This window comes from Octodon degus, unplaced genomic scaffold (assembly GCF_000260255.1).
Source record: "Octodon degus isolate 3935 unplaced genomic scaffold, OctDeg1.0 scaffold00177, whole genome shotgun sequence".
Taxonomy (NCBI): Eukaryota; Metazoa; Chordata; class Mammalia; order Rodentia; family Octodontidae; genus Octodon; species Octodon degus.
Window position 1 is genome coordinate 462,599 of NW_004524753.1, and position 22,307 is coordinate 484,905.

The 22,307-nt window shown below is 35.5% G+C and overlaps 1 protein-coding gene across 1 annotated transcript in view; it reads left to right on the forward strand.

Moving 5' to 3' along the window:
* Nucleotides 1-22,307, forward strand: part of Fcho2 (FCH domain only 2) — a 114,083-nt gene that overhangs the window by 16,769 nt on the left and 75,007 nt on the right. Inside the window, exons 4-8 of the mRNA XM_023703651.1 lie at nt 631-772; nt 867-1,019; nt 8,541-8,645; nt 16,771-16,869; nt 17,647-17,743. Coding sequence (XP_023559419.1) covers nt 631-772; nt 867-1,019; nt 8,541-8,645; nt 16,771-16,869; nt 17,647-17,743 — 596 coding nt within the window. The remainder of the gene's footprint in view (nt 1-630; nt 773-866; nt 1,020-8,540; nt 8,646-16,770; nt 16,870-17,646; nt 17,744-22,307) is intronic.

Sequence of the window (22,307 nt, forward strand, 5' to 3'; positions counted from 1 at the left end):
TGTGTGTGTGTGTGTTTTACCAGTGATTAAACCTAGGGCAGTGAAGGGAGAACCTTTTAGATCCTGTGTGTCTAAACTGCAACTCAAAACCCACTTATTTATCACAAAGTGTCAATGCTGTAATTAAACCTGAATACTGAGGTTTTTTTTTCAGGACCGGGGATTGAACTCAGGCCTTTAGTGCTTGCCAGGGAAGCACTTATCCTACTGAGCCATGTCCCCGGCCCCAATACTGAGGTTTTAAGGCAGAAAAAAACCAACTGTTATTTGATGTTGGGGTGACTTGGCTTGTGTGCTGACAGAGAGGGTTCTGCTGTGGCATGTATGCCATAGGTTTGCCATCACTGACCTAGTGCCTTCACACTAAGCTACATTACTGTCCCTTTTAAAAAAATTTAGTAAGAGTCTCTATCAGTTTCCCAGGCAGGACTAGAACTTATACTTTTTCTACCCCAGCCTCCCAGAGTACTGTAATGCGCATCATTGTGCCTGGCTCACTTTGTTTAAATTTCTTATTTCACCTAAATAAAATTGCTGAATATAGCATTATAGTTTCATTCATTCCATCTTAGAATTTTAATGTATTCATTGCTTTCAGTAAATGATTCCTATGCTCTTCCTTTCACTTAGAACATTTGCACCAGTGTGGGATGTGTTCAAAACGTCAACAGAGAAATTAGCAAATTGTCACTTGGATCTTGTTAGAAAATTACAGGAATTAATAAAGGAAGTTCAGAAGTATGGAGAAGAGCAAGTAAAATCTCATAAAAAGGTATTTTTTTTCTTTTTTACTTCTTAAGGGATTGATTGGTCTAATATTGAGTGCTTATACCAGTCATTTTGATGAATCATTTCATACCAAACAGACTAAAGAAGAAGTTTCAGGAACTCTGGAAGCTGTCCAGGCCATTCAGAGTATAACTCAGGCCCTCCAGAAGTCCAAGGAAAATTACAATGCCAAATGTGTAGAACAGGAACGTCTGAAAAAAGAGGGAGCTACACAAAAAGAAATAGAAAAGGTAATTACAGTAAAAGTACCACATTTGTAGTTTTCTATCTCTTTGATATACAGTATTGCATTTAATCTTTAGGTAATCAAGAGTGATCTTGTTTTAAAGATAATAACACTGCATCTTACAGTATTTGTAATTTATAAAAGTAAATCTTTTAAATATATTGTCTATGGTAAATAGCTAGCAAGCAGAAAACAGGAATGAATTTTTTTATTTTAATGACATATACGAGATATTTTTATTTACTTTATATTTTATTTATTTTTTCTGTATTTAGAACAGGGCCTACAGGGTCTCACTACATAAATCGTACTTGTAATGATTCTTCTGTTTTCAACCTCTCAAGTGCTGGGATTATATGCGCACACCACCATGCCCAGTCTCCATCGCTGTCTCAGCATGTCCTGCAGGTGGTGCTGGCCTGGCAGGCCAGGAATCGAACCCCAGCTGCTGTGTTCTGCCTAAGCAGGATCTTTAGTTCACTGAGCTATCAGGCCGGCGGCCCCAGACTTTATATATTTATATTTATTTTTATTTTTTTTTGTGTGTGTGGGATTGATTGGATATTAATCCCAGGGTCTTCTGCATGCTAGGCAAATGTTCTACCACTTAGCTATATTAGCCCTTGCAAGATTTTTGTATGGTAAGATAGTTGATGATATTGGTTGGTATAAGTTTTAATGAGGTAAAAATTTTTGAAGCAGTAGATATATATATAATATTTTGGCGGAAACCAGGGATTGAACTGAACTCAGGCCCTTGCACTTGCCAGGAAAGTGTTTATTCCACTGAGTCATCTCTCTGGCCCCAGTTCAGTATATTTGGAAATGTGTAGCTACTTGAATTTAAAATTCACATGTATGTTGTGGGTGATTGATTGCTAACTCTGAACACATTTATGTTACATTGTGATAAAGAACAGACATTTTTCCCTATCCACATTTTCATTGAAGGTAGTTGCTTTTTTCTCCTTTTAAAATAGTTACTAAAAATAGTTATTACATTTTTGCTGTAGTACAGTATATGTCATTTAGGACTTAGCCATAGGGAGTGATAATTTTGAAAACTTTCCACAGTATTTGAACAACTTGGCGAATAAAGAGAACCAAATTGTCTTGGTAGTATGGTAATGGTTCAGATTGTATGTACATGGGCAAAAACTAGGAAAGTCAACAATTAATGGAATTTGGAGTACTATATTTCCCTTAATGTTTGTATACTAAGCAGAATTGGGAAGGGAAGGAAAAGAAGAGGTGTAGTTTTCATGATTTGAAAACTCTTATGAATAAAATGTAAAAAGAGAAAACAGAATTAACAGAGTTCACAGAGAATATTATTTCTATGGTCTAGAAATCCCAAATGGCATGTAAAAATTTATCATGCAAGCTTATGTAAGTCCTAAGGTGGGCAGTAAAATTTGACTCTTGTGTTATATAAGGGAACAGCTCTTCCCCTTGGTTATTTTTATTTTTTATTTTTTATTTTTTCATTGTTGGTCTTTGATTTGGATTTTTTTGAGACTGGCCTGGAACTCATGACCTTCTACCTCAGCCTCCCAAGTACTAGGTTATAAATGTTTGTCAAGTGCTCTCTTTGAGAAGAGGTACAGAGAACCTGGCCCATTGCATAAAAGTACTGGTAGGGAAGAAAAGAAGGCTGTCAGACTGCTGGCTAGGTTAAAAGCTTCCTGGGAGGTTGGGGGATTAGAGAAACAAGGTATTAAATCCTAAGACAGAATCAAGGTAGGGAATCAGTAAGGCTATTTTGCCCATATCCATAGTATTCTTACAGAGAAGTAATTAAAAACTATCTTTCCCAGATTTAGATTAAATTGGGTCCTTGAGGGTCTGACAGGAGATAGCCTGAGAATTGCTGCATAGGAATAGAAAAGCATAAAGGGTAAAGCACAAACAACTCTCCACCCCACCCCCTATAGGAAGGCACAAACAACCACATCTAAGAGACCTAACCCTAAAACAGGCAGCCAATGAATTTAATAATTGGAATATGGGAAGAAGGTATTGCTTTTAAACATGATTGCGTTACTTAATAAAAGAACACACTGGAGGGGGGATGGGGAGATAGCTCAGCAGAATAAGCGCATAGGGTCCTGAGTTCAATCCCCAGTACTGCAAAAACAAACAAACAAACAAAAAAAAACCACATTGGGTGTGGTGGTACATGCCAATAATCCTGGGAGACTAAGGAAGAAGATAGTGAGACTTTGTTTCAAAAAACAAAACAGAAGAAAAGAACAGTGGTGGTGCATGTCTGTAATTCCAACATTTGGGAGATAGGCAGGATTGTGAATTTGAGGTCAACTAGGCTACATAGCAAGACCTTGTATTAAAAAGAAAGAAAAGAAAAAGAACAAATACTTTAGGGCTGAGAATATAGTCTAGTGGTACAGTCCTTGCCTAGTATATGCAAGATTCTAGGTTCAATTCCCAGTGTGCATGCACACACACACACACACACACACACACACAGAATAAACCAGTGCTTCAGCTTCCTGGAACATTAATAATGACTTCGCAACATGGACATGTTTGTTACTTCCAGGGCATTTGCTTTCTGTAGCTATACCCCAGGAATTTAGTTAGAAACCTGTTTTGATGTAATAATTTACGATTATATACTATGTACAGTATGTGTTTCTTAGTAATGTTTCTTGTTTGCAAAACACAGGTATTTTTAATTACATTCTAAAGTTCCCTCTGCATCCTTTTATGTGATACCTAGTTTTCTTTAAATTTGATTTTGACATTGTTAAAACAGCTTGTAAATCAACAGATTTCTTTTTAAAATTTTATTATTTGTAAGTGCTTTTAGGGTTAATTTTCCAGGATGCTTCTTGAAGGTGGTATGAAATTCCCATAAATTTTGGCATATTGGTTTTACATTTCAAAAGTGAGAGCTACTGTAAAAAAAAATTAGAATTTAAAGCACCTCATTTTCATCATGCTTCCAAATATGATAAATGAAAATTTATACTTTCCTGTTATCAAAGAGTATGCTCCAAGGCTGTTTACAACTTAAATTAAAGGTGATAATTTTGTGATTATGTCAGAGAAGTTTATATACTAAGGTAAATGTCTAGACCAAGATTCATGGTGAGAATAATGTAGAAAGAAAAAAATCACAAAAATGTGTTGGTGTAAAACTTTTAACTTTATATTTTTACTCCTCTTGATTTAAGAAAGATGAGTAGCAGAACTATTAAAACTTCTAAAGACTGAGTATAAGAAATAATGTGTCAGAAGATTTTCTCCATCTCTTACATTCCTATGTAATGTGATGTATAATGTTGTGAAATACTTTGTTTATATCCTAGAAATGCAGGTCTTTTAGATGTTTTTTTAGAAGGTCAGCTTTTATTTCTACTAGATTATGAAGTTCAAGCCAGGTGTGATGGTGCAGGCCTATAATCCTAGCACTCAGGAGGCTGAGGAAGGAGGGTCACTGTGATTTTGAGGCTAGCCTGAACTATATAGTGAGACCTTGTCTCAAAACAACAAAAACGGAGGCTGAGGAGATGGTTCAGTGGAATAAGCGCTTCCCTGGCAAGTGCAAGGGCCTGAGTTCAATCCCCTGTTCTGGAAAAGAAAAACAACAACAACTTATTAGTCAATGAGATGCCATTGTCCATAACACAGGATATGTGTATTTATTTGGGAAAAATCATTATAGAAAAATACTCAAATTTTTTTCAGCTTACTAATAAAAGTTAATTTAAGAGGTTATTTGACCTGTATACATTTAGAATAGGTTCTTGCCTTATAAGTGATTTATTTAGGTATTTTTCTGACTTACTGTTGAGTTATGAAAAGATAATTTATGTTTAATAGTAAGTACAATATTTTAGCTCTTGGCCTATTACTGTACTAGTTGCTCCAAATATTTTAAAAGGCTGAAATACATGTAATCCCCATCTGTTCAAGAAGTTTCCTTTCTTTTGGGAGCCAAGATATTAAGTAGTGTAGAACAAGAGGTTAGAAAGGATCATGAATGTAAGATGAGGAGGAAAGATATCTTACTTAATATGGAACCTGTAAAAAGGGAATGATTTCATGAAATGGATTACTTTTAAAAGCATAGACACAAATATTATAGTTCTTAACTTTTTATTCTGACTCCTTTCAAATCAGATGTGTCTCTCTAGGAGTGATCACAAGGGAATTCTTCATCAATAGGTGACATATGAAATGTTAAGAAATAATTTAATAGCAGTGAAAAATAATAGAATGAAGAGCACTCAAGGGACTACCTGTAAAACTATATTCCTTTTTAGGCTTATTGTTAAAAGTTACTCTTTGAAGGCCATGCATATGCCTGTAACTCTAGCACTTTGGAGGCTGAGGCAGGAGGATCACTATTTACATAATAAGTTCAGGGCCAGCCCAAACTACATACGAGATCTTGTCTCAATTTTTTTTTTTTTATTCTGTACACTGTGAGTTTTTGATTACTTTTATACAAACTGAAAATGTAAGTAGTTGGAAGAAACTACTTATATCTGATATCTCTTTGCATCAGGAAAATCCAAAAAGAAATCTATATACCATGACATTGTAATTGTTTCTAAAATAAATTCTAGCAAACAGTTATTTGAACTTCCTGGGCGGGTGCTTATTAGTAAACTCTAGGCATCTCATTTAATTGTGTTTGAACAGGGCTAGGATATTAGAGAAAGTATAGTAACAGTGGTATAAAATAATATCAAATGGCCAGTGAGAAAATAATGATAATAATTAAGAAGAAATATATAGAAGCAAAGGAGAAAATTGTTATAGATTTTAGTCCTTTCTCTAGGGATGGGTAATTCAGTGAAAATCAGTAACTTCCGTATCTTTATATAACAACAAAGTTTAATGATGTATTTTCTTGGTATTCCTTGTTGGAAACTGTAAAAATAGATGATACTGTTTGGTTTGTACTGTTTGGTTTGTAAATTTAACTATATGCCAGATGGTGTTCTAAAGATTTTGTCTAAGGATTTCATCAATACTGCAGCTTTAAAAACTAGTGTTCCCAATTTTGTTTTATTACTTTTTTTGTATTTTAGGGAAGGGTCTACAGGGTGTTTAGGGTCTCACTACTAGATTGGACTCATAGTGATTCTCCTGTTTGCAGCCTCCCAAGAGCTGGGATTACACATGGTGCCACCACGCCCAATCTCAATTGCCATCTCAGCATGCTCCAGGGGTGAGGTTGGCATGGCAGGCCTGGGGATCGAACCCCCAGCCTGCTTGCAAATGCTTTACTCTGCTGAGCTATTTGGCCAGCCCATAGTGTTCCCAGTTTTTTTAAAAAAATTTTATTGATAGAAGTGCTGTGAAATGTTTGCAGAAATGCTTGCAGTCCTTGATTATGTTCATTGTGAGGAGTTGGTATATGTATGTAGGGCATCTTAATTCTTTTTAATTCTCTTTCCCCTCTCTTCCTAATTTGAGGAATGACAAGACATTGTAAAGCTCAGATACGTTGTCAGATGGGTAGGTAATAAATGATGGAAGTGAAATTTCAATTCAGTACTCTTGGGTGCAAAACTAGTTTTATTTATTCTTCATGGTAAAATTCTGGATTTTTTAAATTTTATTTTTTGCTTTTTGAGTCAGGGTTTCATTTTGCATTTCAGGCTGGCCTTGAACTCTTTGTAACCCAAGGTAGCCTCAAACTCACAGCAGTCTTCTTGCCTCAGACGTGTGCTACCATGCCTACTGGCCTTCTGTATTCTTTTTTTTTTAATTAATTTATTTTATTTGTGTGTGTGTGTGTGTGTGTGTGTGTGTGGCCAGCTCAGCCCACCAGGGGGTGGGGCTGGCTGGCATGTGCTGGGGGATTGAACCGCGGTCCCTGTGCTTTGCTAAGCTTGTTCTAAGTAGGTGCTTTAGACCACTGAGCCATCTCACCAGCCCCCTTCTGTATTCTTTAACAAGATAGAAAAGCATATATATATGCTTACATATTTTAGAGAAGTTACAAAGTTGCTTATTTAGACAGTTGGACTATCAATACAATTGCCAATCTCAAACCTCAGGGTAAATCCCATGTTGTGCTTCTAGTTCTAGTGCTAAGGCTGATTCCTTTTCACAGGTGGAGGTAATTACATGTTAGTACTCATCAACTGTAAACTAATTTCTTAGTTTACAGCTTTACTTGGCTTAATAATACTTTTTTCCTTAGCAGTATTTTTAATCACCCTGTCATATTACCCCTTATGTCTTCCGCATCACATTATAAAACCTTTTTTATTCTTATTAAGGTCCAAAGCCTACTTTCCTATTTCTCTCTTAGCAGATGGTCTGTTACCTCATCAGGAAAATGGAAATCTTCACATCTAGAAATTCTTCAGCTGCTCTGTCTTTAAACTTTTGGAATAAATTCTTGTTTATTTTAATCCCCCTACCTCCACAATCTTCCTATGTCCTAGCTAAAGTAGTCCTTTGAGACCATAGCGTTTCTTGAGAGCCACGGGGTGTCCCTTCCTACTACCTATACATCCTTTTCTTCGAGCATATCTATCTTCCCCAGAATTTATCTTGACTTCTTTTATTGCTTTCTACCAATTTCTGGCTGTTTATGTATAGGTGGTTGTTCTTTTATGAGAACAACATTTCCTTAATGGAAAATCCTCTGTAATTTTCCTTCATGTTCCTCATATCCCTGTATTTAATATACTACTGAATTTTTATTGAGCAAGTCACTTTGATAAAACTAGAGCTGTAATATCTCAATAAGAATTTTAAAAATTGTTTTGCGTAAGAAATAGGCAAAGATTGATTAAAAACATTTCATAGAACTTTGGAACATAATGGAACCTGGAAAACACTAAACACTAACTTTTGAGCTAGCTAGATGGATTTTTTTTTTTTTTTTAAATGTATACAGGTTCCCGCTATAGAGATTTGACTCATAGTGATCCTCCTGTTTTCAGTCTCCAGGCATTGGGATTACAGGCATGTGCCACCATGCCCAGTCTTAATGGCTGTCTCAGTGTGCCCTGGGGGCTAGAGGCTGGGGGCTGGGCCACCACAGCCTGCTGAGGGTCTCTGTAAGCAGGCACTTTAGTCCACTGAGCTATCTGAGTGATCCTAGATATATGGATTTTAATTGGATAATAAATGGAGTATGTATATGTTTAAAGTAGGGGAAGAAGGAAGATTCATCAGTATAGTGTCAAACATGTTCTTACAACATCGTCATATTTTTATACATTGTATTTTTCAGTGTGTTAACATATTTTTAGTAGCATTGTGCCATTATGTAGTTATATAATCTTACTGTGGGTAATAAAAATGAGAGTATTTTCATTTCTGAGAGTATATTTCATGAGACAGAAGAGTCAGCAGTATTGAATTTCTGTGTTATCATTTGACGATAACAACAACTGACTAAGGCAGGCTTGATTGTCACAGGTATTAAAGTTAGTTGTGTGTCATATTGAGCTCTTTAAATATATTTTGTTTTATATTATATAGGGAAAAAAGCTTAATGTGTAGTAAAAATGTTTTTGTTCTTTTACAGGCAGCCGTTAAATCTAAGAAAGCTACAGATACTTATAAACTGTATGTGGAAAAATATGCATTAGCAAAAGCTGATTTTGAACAGAAAATGACAGAAACAGCTCAGGTTGGTATTTTTTTTTTTTTTTTTTTAATGTATTTGGTACAGTATCTCACTGTGTAGCTTGGACTCGTAGTGATCTTCCTGGTTTCAGCTCCCCTAGTGCTGGGATTACAGGTATGAGGCACCATGCCCAGTGGTGGCTCAGCACACCCAGGGGTGGGACCGGCACGGCATGTGGTGCTGGGGATTGAACCCTGGTCCCTGCGCTTGCCTAAGCAGGTGCTTAGTCTACTGAGTTACCTTCCTGGCCCTTCAGGTTGGTATTTTTAAGGCTGTAAATTGGTAACAGGACACTTAATACATTTGCACACATACTAATTAAATAGTATAATTTTTCTCTTATATGACTTTTTAGTATTAGAAATTTTAAGACACAATTTTGGCATTCTAATAATGCTATTTAAAAATTTGCATTTTGTTTGTGGGATTGAAGACCAAGATTCAGTAATGATAACTTATCATAAGGAATTATTCAGGTAGATCAAAAGAGAATGTTGAATTGCCAGTCAAGTGGAAGACCCAATACTATTAATGACTACTGGACTCTTCTAGAATATTTTGCTGAGTTAACACACCTATAATATTCAGATGACGGAACTAAACAAAAAAAGGGGATACAGATGAATGTTCATTTTGTATCTGTGTATTCAAAATGGTTAGGATACATATATAGGTATATTCTTTTAATGAATAGAGGGATTTGTTCTAATAGTGTTTGTCAATAGGATATCAAGTCTGCATCTTGTATAGCAAATAACCACTAGGAAGATAGTATGCAATGTGTTAATTATTGAAACTGTCCTATCAATTTGATTTGAAACTGTCTCATTGCTATTTGTTTCTCAATAAAATTACGGAAAAAAAAATGTTGAAAGATAGGTGAGGAAAATGAAGGCATTGGTAGATGGTTAATACTGTGCTGTTAGACTTGTGTGTTGATTTTAAAATTATTTTTGCTTGAGAAGAAAACTAGGAATGACTATGTTGAATCTATACTAGTAAGTAAAATAATGTGAAAATCCTCTTCTCATAGAATTTTACATATTACTAGGGGGAAGGTAAATAATAAAAAAAAGTTTTCCGTACACTTAGAATAAATTATATCTAATTTGGGGTTCTTAGAGCTCTAGTTGAAGACTGAGTTTGAAGTGGGTGCCTTCTATGAATGCTGCCTAACATTTCTGTAGCCATCTTTCTTACCCTCTTTTTGTTTTATTTTCTTTTGTACCTATCATTATCTAAGATACCAGTAATTTCATTTTTTTGTGTTAGGGCAGATTGGGTGTGCTAAGTTGACAAGTACCCCAAAAATGTCAGTAGCTTAAAATATTAAAGGTTTGTTTCTCAATGTTGTATTCATTAAGGTGGAGTGCAGCTATAGTGTTGAGCTTAGTAGTTAGAATCTCTTCTTGTCTAAGGGGCTATAAACAGAAGCTCAGGGGCTTTTCTACACACATTATTGCCTCTCACACTCCACCGGGATATATGTTCTGTAAGAGCAGGAATTGATTTGTTTACTGTCATAGCCTCAGTTTTTTGTTTTGTTTTGTTGTTTTTTCCTCTGAATGCCTTCAGGACAGGTTTGGCTGGCTTGAGTTGTAGGGATCCAACCACAGCAACCTGAGCCTGACTGCCTTTTTTTTTTTTTTTTTAATATTTTATTTATTTTGTGTGTGTGTGTGGCCAGTTCAGCCCACCAGGGGGTGGGGGTGGGGCTGGCTGGCATGTGGTGCTGGGGGATTGAACCGCAGTCCCTGCGCTTTGCTTAGCTTAGCTTGTTCTAAGTAGGTGCTTTAGACCACTGAGCCATCTCACCAGCCCCCTGACTGCTTTGTGGAAGCAGCCACTTAAAGAATTGAGCTAAGGGGCAGGCACTACCACCCCCCCTTAGCCTCAGTTTTAAAGATAGTTTTCAGCTTTCGTGGGCATTCAGTATTGATGAAAGAAGAACTTACAAAGCTGATATTTTAAATTTAATTCTTCTGTCTTCTCATTTGAAGAAGTGAATGATCCACATCTCAGAAACCAACAGGCTTGCAGGCATCTGTATGTGCAGGCAGGCATCCATCTGTACTTGCATATTGTGGGCACTGTGCTAGATACATACAGCATATATGTTAAGTAACACAAATACCTCCTTGCTCTAGAGACAATTTTAAGTACTGATGTATACATTGAATACTTCTTAAACATAAACATAGAAAATGCTAAAAGTATTCTGAAGAAAAAGACTACTTCCATAAGATGGGTGACCTAACTTGTTAGGGAGTCAGGAAAGACGTTTTTGGAAGAGACATTTAAAACTGAAACTTGAATACTGGGTAGGAGACCAAGAACAGGAATGTTTCAAATATTGGGACCATGGATATGATGGCCCATGTGAGTAAGGAGACATTGCACTGTAGCAAGTGAAGAGCACATACTAAAACAGAATTACGGGGAGATGGTGGGGAGAAATGAGAAATGGCAGTGGTTGAAGAGATAGGCAAGAAATAGGTTTCAGTGGGGATTTAGGTTTGTGTGTGTGTGTGTGTGTGTGTGTGTGTGTGTGTGTGTGTGTAATCTCTGCCTCCTTATCCCATTTTACTTTTTTTTTATGGAACCGGGGATTGAACTCAGGCCCTTGTGCTTGCAAGGAAAGCACTTATTCCACTGAGTCATCTCCCTGACCCCTCATTTTACTTTTGAGTCAGAGTCTCATTAAATTGTCCAGGCTATATAGGAAGTAAAGCCATGCTGTTATGTTGAGCTGTGGGGGACTCAGGTCAATAATTTCTGACATTGCCAGTTAAACAGAAGACCCAATGCTATTATGGCCTACTGGACTCTTTTAGAATATTTTGCTGAGTTTACACACCTATAATATTCAATAACGGAACTTAAAAAAAATGGGGTATAAAGATGAACGTCCATTTTGTATCTGTGTATTCAAAGTGGTTAGGATAGATATATAGTTGCATTCTCTTAATGAATAGAATGATTTTTTCTAATGGTGTTTGTAAATAGGATCACAAGTCTGCATCTTGTACAGCAATTAACCACTAAGAAGAATATATGCAATGTATTATTTGTTGAAACTGTACTTTTGATTTGATTTGAAACTGTCTCATTGCTATTTATCAATAAAATTATAGTCCTTTTAAATTTTTAACATGTTTCAAAAATAAATAATAAATGTTATTCTGATATATTTCTACATTGTGAAATATAATATAGAGTGATGAATGATGAAAGAAGAAATAAAATGACATTATCTCTGAAAAAAAAAAAAAAGAAAATTAAAACTGCAATATGGATGTACTATAAGAGTTTCTGGGCCACAAGGGCCTGAGTTCAATCCCCGGTTCTGCAAAAAAAAAAAAAAAAAAAAAAAAAAAAATTGTCCAGGCTGCCCCTCAACCTGTGATCCTTTTGCCTCAGCCTCCTCATGTAGCTACAGGATTACAAGCATTTGCCACTACGCCTAGCTTCTGTAAATGTATTATTCATTTATGTGGTATTCTCTTACTCACAATTCTGAATCCTCAAAGCTCTGAAAACTGAAAGGTTTTTTCCCCTGTAACTCATTAGGTAATAGAACTTTGACCTGAACTGATGTGAAGCTGCTTATAGTATTTATCTTGCTTAGAGTGAATATGCAGACATTTTCCTTTAGAAATATTAATGTTTGTCAAATCTGTTTAATCATACAGATGCTGGGCTGGGAGATATAGCTCAGTGACATATGTACCTGCCTGGTGAACACAAGATCCTGAGTTCAATCCTTGATATTCCCCCCAAAAAACCCAAAAGACAAGTGCTGTTGGAGTTTTTGATGGTAGCATTATAAAATGTATACTTTTAAAATAAGGTGCATCATTATTTTAAACACTGAAAAAAAATTTTATTCAGAAGCACATCTAGTCTTAAAAGATTTTGATTAAAGGATTAGGAGACTATTAAAATAGTATTGTCTTAGTTGATTTCCTCATCAGTAGGATAAAGTACCTGACAACCAAACCTTAAAAAAGAAGACTTAACCTCCAGTTTTTTTCCTAAATCCCTGCCTCTGAGCACATGATGCTTGGGAGGACATCTGTGTATAGGTTATAACAGGTGTTGTCAGTGCATAAAGCCATGATGACTTTGCCTTTGGTTAGTGTGTGCCAGAGAAAGGACTTTAGGACCTTTAGTGACAGAAATGGAAATAGAAGCCAAAGAGAAAAACTGGCGAGTGTCATATGTCTTGGCAGCTATGAAAAGAAAGGGTTAATGTCAGATAAGGCTCCAATTCTACGAGATAGAAAGTTTAAATTCATGTAGCAAATGAGAGCATTGTAAATTTCAACAGTACTGTTGTTTTTTTAAATCCTTAGGAACACTCATTGATTTATTTTTGAAAAATACAGCTTTATTGAACTAAAATTTATATGCCATACAATCTACAAACTTTACGTTAAGATTCAGTAGATTGTAACACATTGACAGTTATACAGCTATGACCACAATCAAATTTAGATCATTTTTGTTACCTGAAAACAAAATACTTTACCTACTCTCTGTTGTCTCCCAGCCCCTCGCCTCCAAATGTGGGCAACCACTGAGCTACTCCCTATCTTCTAGATTTTTCTATGAAGGAACACTCATTTATAAGGCAGTTATTGTCACATTTCTACTGATGAAAGTGCTCGCCTTGTATTTAAGTTAGAAAAATAAAAATTAGAATTTTCTGCAATCAAGGCTTCTTTTCTGTGGATGTTACTTTTAAAAAACTTTTCAACAAGCATCTTTTTGTCTTTTTTTTTTTTTTTTCCCAAAATGGTACTTTACTTTTTTATTCCACCATATGCAAGATCAAAATACTAATTTATTTGAGTAGATGTAGGACTTTTGAAAGATGGTGCTGTACCTTGCTAATGTGTTACTTTTTTCTTAGTTTTGTGATTGTCTCTGTATCTGTACACACACACACACACACACACACACACACACACCCCTTTGCAGCAGGAACCATGTTTTAAAACCGAGTAGGCTTTAATTTGGGTTATATAGACATCTAAATAATTCTTTCACTTCTCCGCTTTTATTTTATTCTGGGTCATACATACCGACCCTTATCACAGTGGGAAAGAACCTGACAGTATAGTGAGGATCAAATTTGGGTGACAGGATCTGTATTTACTAGTGAGAAAGAAACTGAGTCCCTGGGGTGAGAGAAGTTAGGATTTATTAGGGTATGCATGAGTTTAAATTTTTCATTTTGAGTTGAAAATAAGGACAACTGAAGTTGTAGCTGCTCTTTATGCTCATGCTTTTCACCACTATTAGTTGATGGTATGCTTGAAAAAATTTGAAGCATTACATGGGAGTTGGCCCCTTCCTGGCAGCATTGAGATTTACTAAGCAACACTCTCAGATAAGGAGTTTTAGAATTACTTTTATATGTCTTTAGTGGGTCATAGAATTTTTTTTTTTAGAATAGTCTATGTGAACATAGTGAGTTTAAAACTGCAAGGGGGAAAACAACCTGATTTCCTTACTGGAAGTTCATATATATTTAAACATTTGAGATACTACTTACTCCTTATTTCTTACTGCTGAATTACTGCATTTAGTAGTTGCTAGTTTTGAAGAGTTATGATGGTAGTGCTCTCCTCTCCAAGAAAACCCCTCACAGTTTCAAAATTGTGTCTGAATTATGCTTTGAATTCTATACAGATTCATGCTTTAGGATATTTTTAAATAAGAAATTACCTTTTTGGTGTAATTGTTTTAAGAGAAAATAGTTTCCTAGGAGGTAATAATGATCATCCATATTCAATTAATAGGATTATGACCCAGTTTTATTGTATTCAGTTATACCTGACCTATTGCAATATTTTGTTCATTAAGTTTTTGAAATTGTTTGAGGATCATTTCTTATAATGTGAATTTATATGAATCAGCCTATTGAATATTCTTCAATTTTGAATATTCTTCAGTTCTTCAGAATAAGTCCAGATCTTTTTTTTTTTTTTTTTTTGAGCGGAACCGGGGATTGAACTAAGGCCCTTGTGCTTGCCAGGGAAGCACTTATTCCACTGAGCCATCTTCCCGGCCCCAAGTCCAGATCTTTTTTTTTTGTTTTTTTTTTTTTACCTTTAGATATACCTTTATTTATTTTTTTTCAAAGTTTTATTGATAAACAGATAGCAATGAGACAGTTTCAAATCAAATCGGAAGTACAGTTTCAACAAATAATACACTGCATGTATTCTTCTTAGTGGTTAATTGCTGTACAAGATGCAGACTTGTGATCCCAAGTCCAGATCCTAATACACTGATACCCTCTTTGGCGTGGTTAAAAATTTAATCACAGACAACCTACTCTGTTTTAACTCTGAAGAAAATTAATTTTAAGTTTTTGGATTATTCTTACATTACTTCCCAAACTGTAATTTTGTCATTACTGATTTTTAAGGAGTTCATACCACTTACACCGTATAGATATTATTTAGTTTAGTGATTGTTGTTTGTGTAACTCAGTGCTAAAGAAATGTGGACATGAAATATGAAGTGAGGGAAATTAATTTGGTAAAATAACTGGGAAAAATAAGGGAAGTAGGTAGATTCTTTAGAAGTTATTTACTTTGGCAAAAAGAAGGATAATCACATTTGTGCAGTAGAAATGACAAATGTATTTTGTTTTAATCTGGGTAGCTCAGCATTTCCAGATCCTGTTTTGAGGATCCTGTATTGTTCTTTGAGATATTAATATTTAGGGGAAAGAAAAACAAAGGATTGTGAGGTCAGAGAAATTGAGAAAATGCTGGGCAAAACATGTTTCGTTATTTCATTATATCTGTTCTTGATAGGTTTATTGTGAAGCCAAGGCTAGCAGTGGTTCTCTGTCTAGGAAACAAATATTAGAGTAACTTGAATTTTTTTTTTTTTTTTTTTTTTTTTTGGGTACAGGATCTCACTACTCAGTGTGGACTTGTGGTGATTCTCCTGTCTTACCTCCCCCCCCCCCCATGGGTTATAGGCGTGTGCCACCATGCCCAGTTTCTGGGGTCAGCTTGGCATGGGGCCAGCACAGCATGTAGTACCTGGGATTGAACCCGAGTCTTTGCACATGCCAGGCAGGCATTTTGACTGCTGAGCTATATCTCCCCAGCCTGGAATTTTTGAAACAACATTCAACTGCTATTTCCTGTACAGTACTACAAGATTTATTCAAACTTTTTTTTTTCTTTTTTAGGGAAGGGCCTACAGGGTGCTCAGAGTCTCACTACTAGGTCTGACTTGTAGTAATCCGTCCGTTTACAGCCTCCCAAAAGCTGGGATTACAGGTGTGCATCACCATGCCCAGTCTCAATTGCTGTCTCAGTGTACCCCAGGGGCGGGGTGATTCAAATATTTTGAAACATTCCCTAGTAATCTGATGTGTCCTTACTTTCCATTAAGACTACAGAGATAGCATGCACAGGCTCCCCCAAATTTCTTTGAAGATAGATTACCTCTTATGGATATTTTATGAACATTTCAAGGTTCAAAACTCATTTTAGAATGTTTGGCAGATTAAAAAGTTTTCAGAAGGCAATTATTTGAAAAGTTTTAGAAATTGTTCTGTGGCTTTGGGACTACTTTTCTCATCTGGATTGTCTTCACTTTTCTTTAGTCATGATTATTTAATTTGTATCTTAAAATTCTAAAGAAGTTTAAAGTTCCTTGGCAAATGTCAAAGAAATGCTATAATAACTTTTCTCAGTGCTGTTTTTTTTTTTTGTATTTGGTACAGGGTCTACAGGGTCTCACTACATAGATCAGACTCTGAGTGATTCTCCTGTTTTCAGCTTCCAAACCTCTGGGATTACAGGCATGAGCCACCACACCTAGTCTCAATCATTGTCTCAGTGTGCCCCAGGGGATCAAACCCTGGCCACTGCGCTCTCCCTACACAGGCACTTTAGTCTGCTGAGCTGGCTGGTTGGCCCTGCTATATTTTAGTATATTTGCTACACCTATTTATTTAAAGACATTGTTAAATCTTATAGTAACTAATTTAATTTGGTTATCTATATTGAAGTATTCTCTAAAACTTTTTGGTTACAGAATGTATATTTGTATTTATATATAGTGAATATTTAACTATCTATTTGCTACCCAGAAATTTCAAGATATTGAAGAAACTCATCTCATTCATGTAAAGGAAATTATAGGATCCTTGTCAAATGCAGTGAAGGAAATTCATTTGCAGATAGGCCAGGTAAGTTTTATACTTTACAGTGAATTTATTCATGGAAAAATGTTTCTTATGACTTTTTGTAAGTTTTTAATCATTCGTGTCTGAAACCCATAGAGATGATTCTGAATTGTGTCATCTAAAGAATGTGTATTTATATGTATTTTTTTTTGTTTGAGCACCAAGCATGAAAATTTAAGTTGCTTTTTTATTTTTTATTTTATTATTATTTCTTTTTTGGGGAACCGGGGATTGAACTAAGGCCCTTGCGCTTGCCAGGGAAGCGCTTAGTCTACTGAGCCATCTCCCCGGCCCTTACATTAAAATTTTGAATGACCAGTTTTTTAATATTTCTTTTTTCAGGTTTTGTTTTTAAGTTTATGGCAGCAACCTTAATAAGAGAACTTAACTTTTGAAATCTACTAGAAACTTAAAAGAAGTTTATGATAGTTTGTGGTGTATTGAAGTTCAGTACAGAAGGATGAAATCTAGATTAGAAATCTAAGACTATTTTCATTGTCTTTATAAGTTTTAATTACTGTAAGAATTTTGTTTCTAAAACACTTAAGACATGAGATCAGTAAACTGTCTTTATGTCAAAGGCTGTGAGGCCATGTCTTAAGGGATGAAGGTAAGCAGTGGTTATTCCCCACAGACGTCTTAACACTGTTAGGTAATAGTGTGTTAACAAGTGTAAATGAAATCTCCCAAATACCCTTACATCCAAAAGTTTTAATTGCTTTTATTTGAAGTGGACTAAAAATATTTGTGGAAGATGTTATCTTTATTTTGGTTTAATAGGTACATGAAGAATTTATAAATAACATGGCTAATACTACAGTTGAAAGTTTGATACAGAAATTTGCTGAGTCAAAGGGCACTGGAAAGGAAAGACCTGGTAAGGTGATAAATTGCAAGAAGACATTTTCAAATTTCCTATCTAATAACAAATATTTGCCTTTAAATTCAAGTCTGTAAGGGGTAGTTTTAACTTTGTGTCACGTACCTGAACCAAGTAACTTATGGCCAGAGATACTGTGCATTTAAAAAATGTATTTATACTTCAGAGCAGTGTCTGTTTCAATTGTCCACTTTTTGATGGGGAGTTTCGTGGGAGGGCTCTTTTTTCTGTTTGTTTGTTTTTAGTATTTTATGTATTCTATAAATTAGTTTTCTGTCCAAGGAGAAGCTGACAGAAGATTTTTCCCATTCTATAGGTTGTCTCTTCACTCTGTTGTTTGCTTTGGTGTGCAGAAGCCTTTTAATTTGATATAGTCCCATTTGTTGAGTTTCAGTGTTACTTCTTACACATTTGAGATGCTGTTCCAAAAGTTTACTAATGTTTATGTTGTCCAGAGTTTTATCTATTTTATCTTATAGCATATTTTTTTCTATTTTAATATCCATATTCTGGTTTCTTTTCAGATTGTATAAATCTTTCGCCTTCTATTTTAATATCTAGGTCTTTGATCCATTTTGACTTTATTATATGCCGATAGATGTGGGCCTAGATTCAATCTTCTGCATATATGTAAACAGTTTTCTCAGTACCATTTGTTAAAAAGTCTGACTTTCCCCCAGCATATGATTTTGACCTCTTTGTCACAAATAAGATGACTAAAACTGCTTGGACTAGTTTCTGCGTCCTCAGTTCTGTTTCATCGATGCATGTCTCTGTGCCAGCATCATGTTGTTTTCTATCTGTTTTTTTTTTTTTTTTTCAGTGTTTGAGACAGGGTCTCACTAAATTGCCCAGGCTGGGCTCAGACTTGTCATCTTCCTCCTCAAACTTGCAATTCTCCTGTTACAGCCTCTCAGAGTGCTGGGATTATTATAGGCATATGCTGCACACTGACTAGAAAGATACTGAATTTATCAAAACATGCCACAAGTTTTCTTTAAGATAGACTTACAGGTTAAAGTTTTGTCAATTATCAGAAATTTTGCTAGCTCATTATACAAGGATTGCTGAACCATTTTATTCATTTTGTTCTGCCTGCCTACTTCCTTATACATTCTCTATGAAAAAAACCTAACACATTACCCAGATAGCTTGCAAATTCTCTTCCTTGGGTTAGGCTTTTAAAGTAGCTACATAGCAGAAATAGCTCTTAAGCTCACTGCTTGATTCCTTTTTTTTTTTTTTTTTTTAAACATTTATTGTGTGTGTGTGTGTGTGTGTGTGTGTGGCCAGCTCAGCCCACCAGGGGGCGCAGCTGGCTGGCATGTGGTGCTGGGGGATCGAACTGCGGTCCCTGTGCTTTGCCAAGCTTGTTCCAAGTAGGTGCTTTAGACCACTGAGCCATCTTTCCAGCCCATGATTCCTTTTTTCTAGATATATGGGTTGTATGTGTTTTGTTCCTTGTACAGTAAAATAATTGTGTAATTTGTAGTAGTGATCTCTTTAAGTCTCTGTTCCCTCTGAGACTCACATTTGTAAAGTGGGCATAATAGTAGTGCCTGCATCGTGGGCTTGTTGTGAGGGTTATATGAGCTACTGGGACATTAGTAAATATTTAGTAACTATTATTTTTAGGAGCCACTACATTTCCTGATTAATAGGTATACTAGGACATGAAGAAAATACCTACTGTTTAAATGGTAGGAGGTAAGAGGTAGACCAAGAATGGTGATGACATGTGCTTTCTTGTTCATTAAAACTGAACTATGTGGAGCCGGAGAGATGGCTCAGTGCAATAAGCGCTTCCCTGGCAAGCGCAAGGGTCTGAGTTCAATCCCCAGTTCTGCAAAAAACAAAACAAAACAAAACAAACCTGAACTATGTGACTTGGATTGATATTGTGACTGGTTTCAAAAAATGATCCTAAAGCTAATTTTTGAGTAAAAGGGATTTGTGTGGAATAAGTAGAATTGATGGATTTTATTTATCTGATGAAGTTGAAGAGAAGGTACACAGAATTTTATGTGTGGTCATACTGAATTCTAAGATATATTCTAAATTTGATTTTTATTAACATTTTATTCTTGTTTTGTAAGGGCCCCCTCTGGTGGATGAGTTCCTACCTAAACTAGTTTTAATTCTGTATGACACAGTTTTTTACAAGAAAACGGTAGACCCAGCCAGTTCTTTTTTGAAATCTGTATACTTGAAAGTTAATTCATGTCTGTGGTGCTGAAAAATAACTGTATTTGACATGTGTACCACAGGTCCATAATTCATGTCTTGCAGCTGACCCGTTTGAACCACTGGTTAGTATATGCATAACTGTTCTGTCTAGTGGCTTTTTATTAATTTTATTGGTAAAAAGAACACTAAAAGTGATTATATCTGATTGTACCACTAGGGGTACAAGCCACTCAATGGGACATCACGCATGATCACTTGTGGTTCAAGGTGGCAGAAATGTGTTAACCTTTAGTCGTTATCCATGGCAAGATAAGACCTGTCACTTCTTTTTTTTTGTTTTTGCAGTTTCTGTATGTAAGTTAAATCCACTGTACTAAAATTCCCCCTATTCAGTGAGTTCTAATAATTATATGGAGTCCACCAAAAAAAAAAAAAGGTACACAGATTTCAGGAAAAGAAAAATAATTTTTTTTTTAAGCAGTTGTCTACCACTTTGAGCACCTCTTGAATTAATCTCATGATGGCTCAGTAAATTTAGTATCAAAATATTATACAAAATTTTTTCCTGTGAGATATATATATGTATGTTTTAATTTATTTATTGGCAGACTCTGTATGTTGCAGTGTCTTGTTATTGCATTGTTCCTCTGGAATTTGAGTCACTGTAAGTGGATGTTTTGAGTGGCCTGAAATCATGAAGAAACAGATGTTTTCTAATTTTAAATATCCTTTTATAGTCTAGTAATAGTACCCTGGTAGTCTTAGGTTAGTTGTATATTTCATTTGCTAAAAGAGATTAAGATTCATATTTTTAGTGTTTCCTATCTTAGTCATTTTGCTTTTTATACAGTTTTTTAAAAAGTTCAGCAAATTTCCACTCACAAGAAACAAAATAAAGAAAATAAAAATTAGTGATCTAGTCTGCAATATGTTTAATAAAACTAGTTGTTGTAAAGGTGGTCTATATTTTCATTATATGACATTGACAGGTTTTTTAGCTTCCATTTTAGAGTTTCTGAGAACTTTAGAGATACAGATCTTTAAAATTGGTGCAGACTGTTTGTATCAGCAGCAGCCTTAGACAGCTGGACATTAAAATAACCTAAAACAGGAGTAGAAAAGTAAGATATTTTTCTTTCATTCTGAGAATAGTTTCTTTTCTTTTTTTTTTTGCGGAACCGGGGATTGAACTCGAGCCCTTGCGCTTGCCAGGGAAGCTCTTATTCTACTGAGCCGTCTCCCTGGCCCTTTTTCTTTCATTCTGTCTCTACTTTTCCTTTATTTTCTTTGCAAAATGACTTTTTTTTTTTTTAAACTTCTATAGGCATATGATTTCGTGATCTCCAAATAATTTTAGGTTTTTAAACTTCTTAATTTAGCCACAATTAGAACTTATTCAAAGATTTTGTCCCTTTCCTATTTTCTTGAAGCAAGAATGCTGTATGGTTGGTTCAGGATGGGTCAGGCAATCTTTTAGTTTTGGTAATAGCCATGTTCTAGCCACACCCCAGTCTTTTTTAAAAATTTTGAGACAGGGTCTCACTTGCCCAGCCTAGTCTTCATTTGAGGAGGCAGGATCCTCAGAGGAAAGAGATTATCTCGAACTCCACATAGTCACCCAAGTATCTCCTGAAGTTTTCATCCCTTTGAGAGAGACAAGATTTCTGGAGGTGGAAATAGGGGTAGGGTAAGAATGTCATTTCATTAATGATTAATGATACTGAATATAACTTCTCAGATATTTTCTGATTGTATGATTTGAAATGTTTTCTTGAGTTCTTCATCTTTTTTTTCCTTAAAGTTGTGATAGGGTCTCATCATATTACCTAGATTAGTCTCAAACTCCTGGGCTCAAGGGACCCTTCCTTTAGAATAGCTGGAACTATTCTAAAGAAATAGTGGCACTATGTGCCATTATGCCCAGCTTGCCCTTTTAAAAACTGGATTCTTTGTTTGTTATTCTGTTCTGTTTGTTATTGAGTTCCAAGAGTTTACTCAGATACTAGATTCTCATCAGATAAATTATTTTGAAAATATTTTCTTCTATGATGTGGGTTTTCTTTCTTGAACTGTTCTTTGATGCACAGATTTTTTGTTGTTGTAGTTTTGATCAGGTTCAGTTTTATCTTTTTTCTTTTGTTGCATGTACATTTGCTTTCATATCAAAGAAATAATTGCCAACTTGAAGGTTATGAAAATTTACCCTTTTCCTTTATTTATTTATTTATTTATTTTTGTGTGTGTGTGTGGCCAGCTCAGCCCACCAGGGGACGGGGCTGGCATGTGGTGCTGGGGGATTGAACCGCGGTCCCTGTGCTTTGCTTAGCTTAGCTTGTTCTAAGTAGGTGCTTTAGACCACTGAGCCATCTCACCA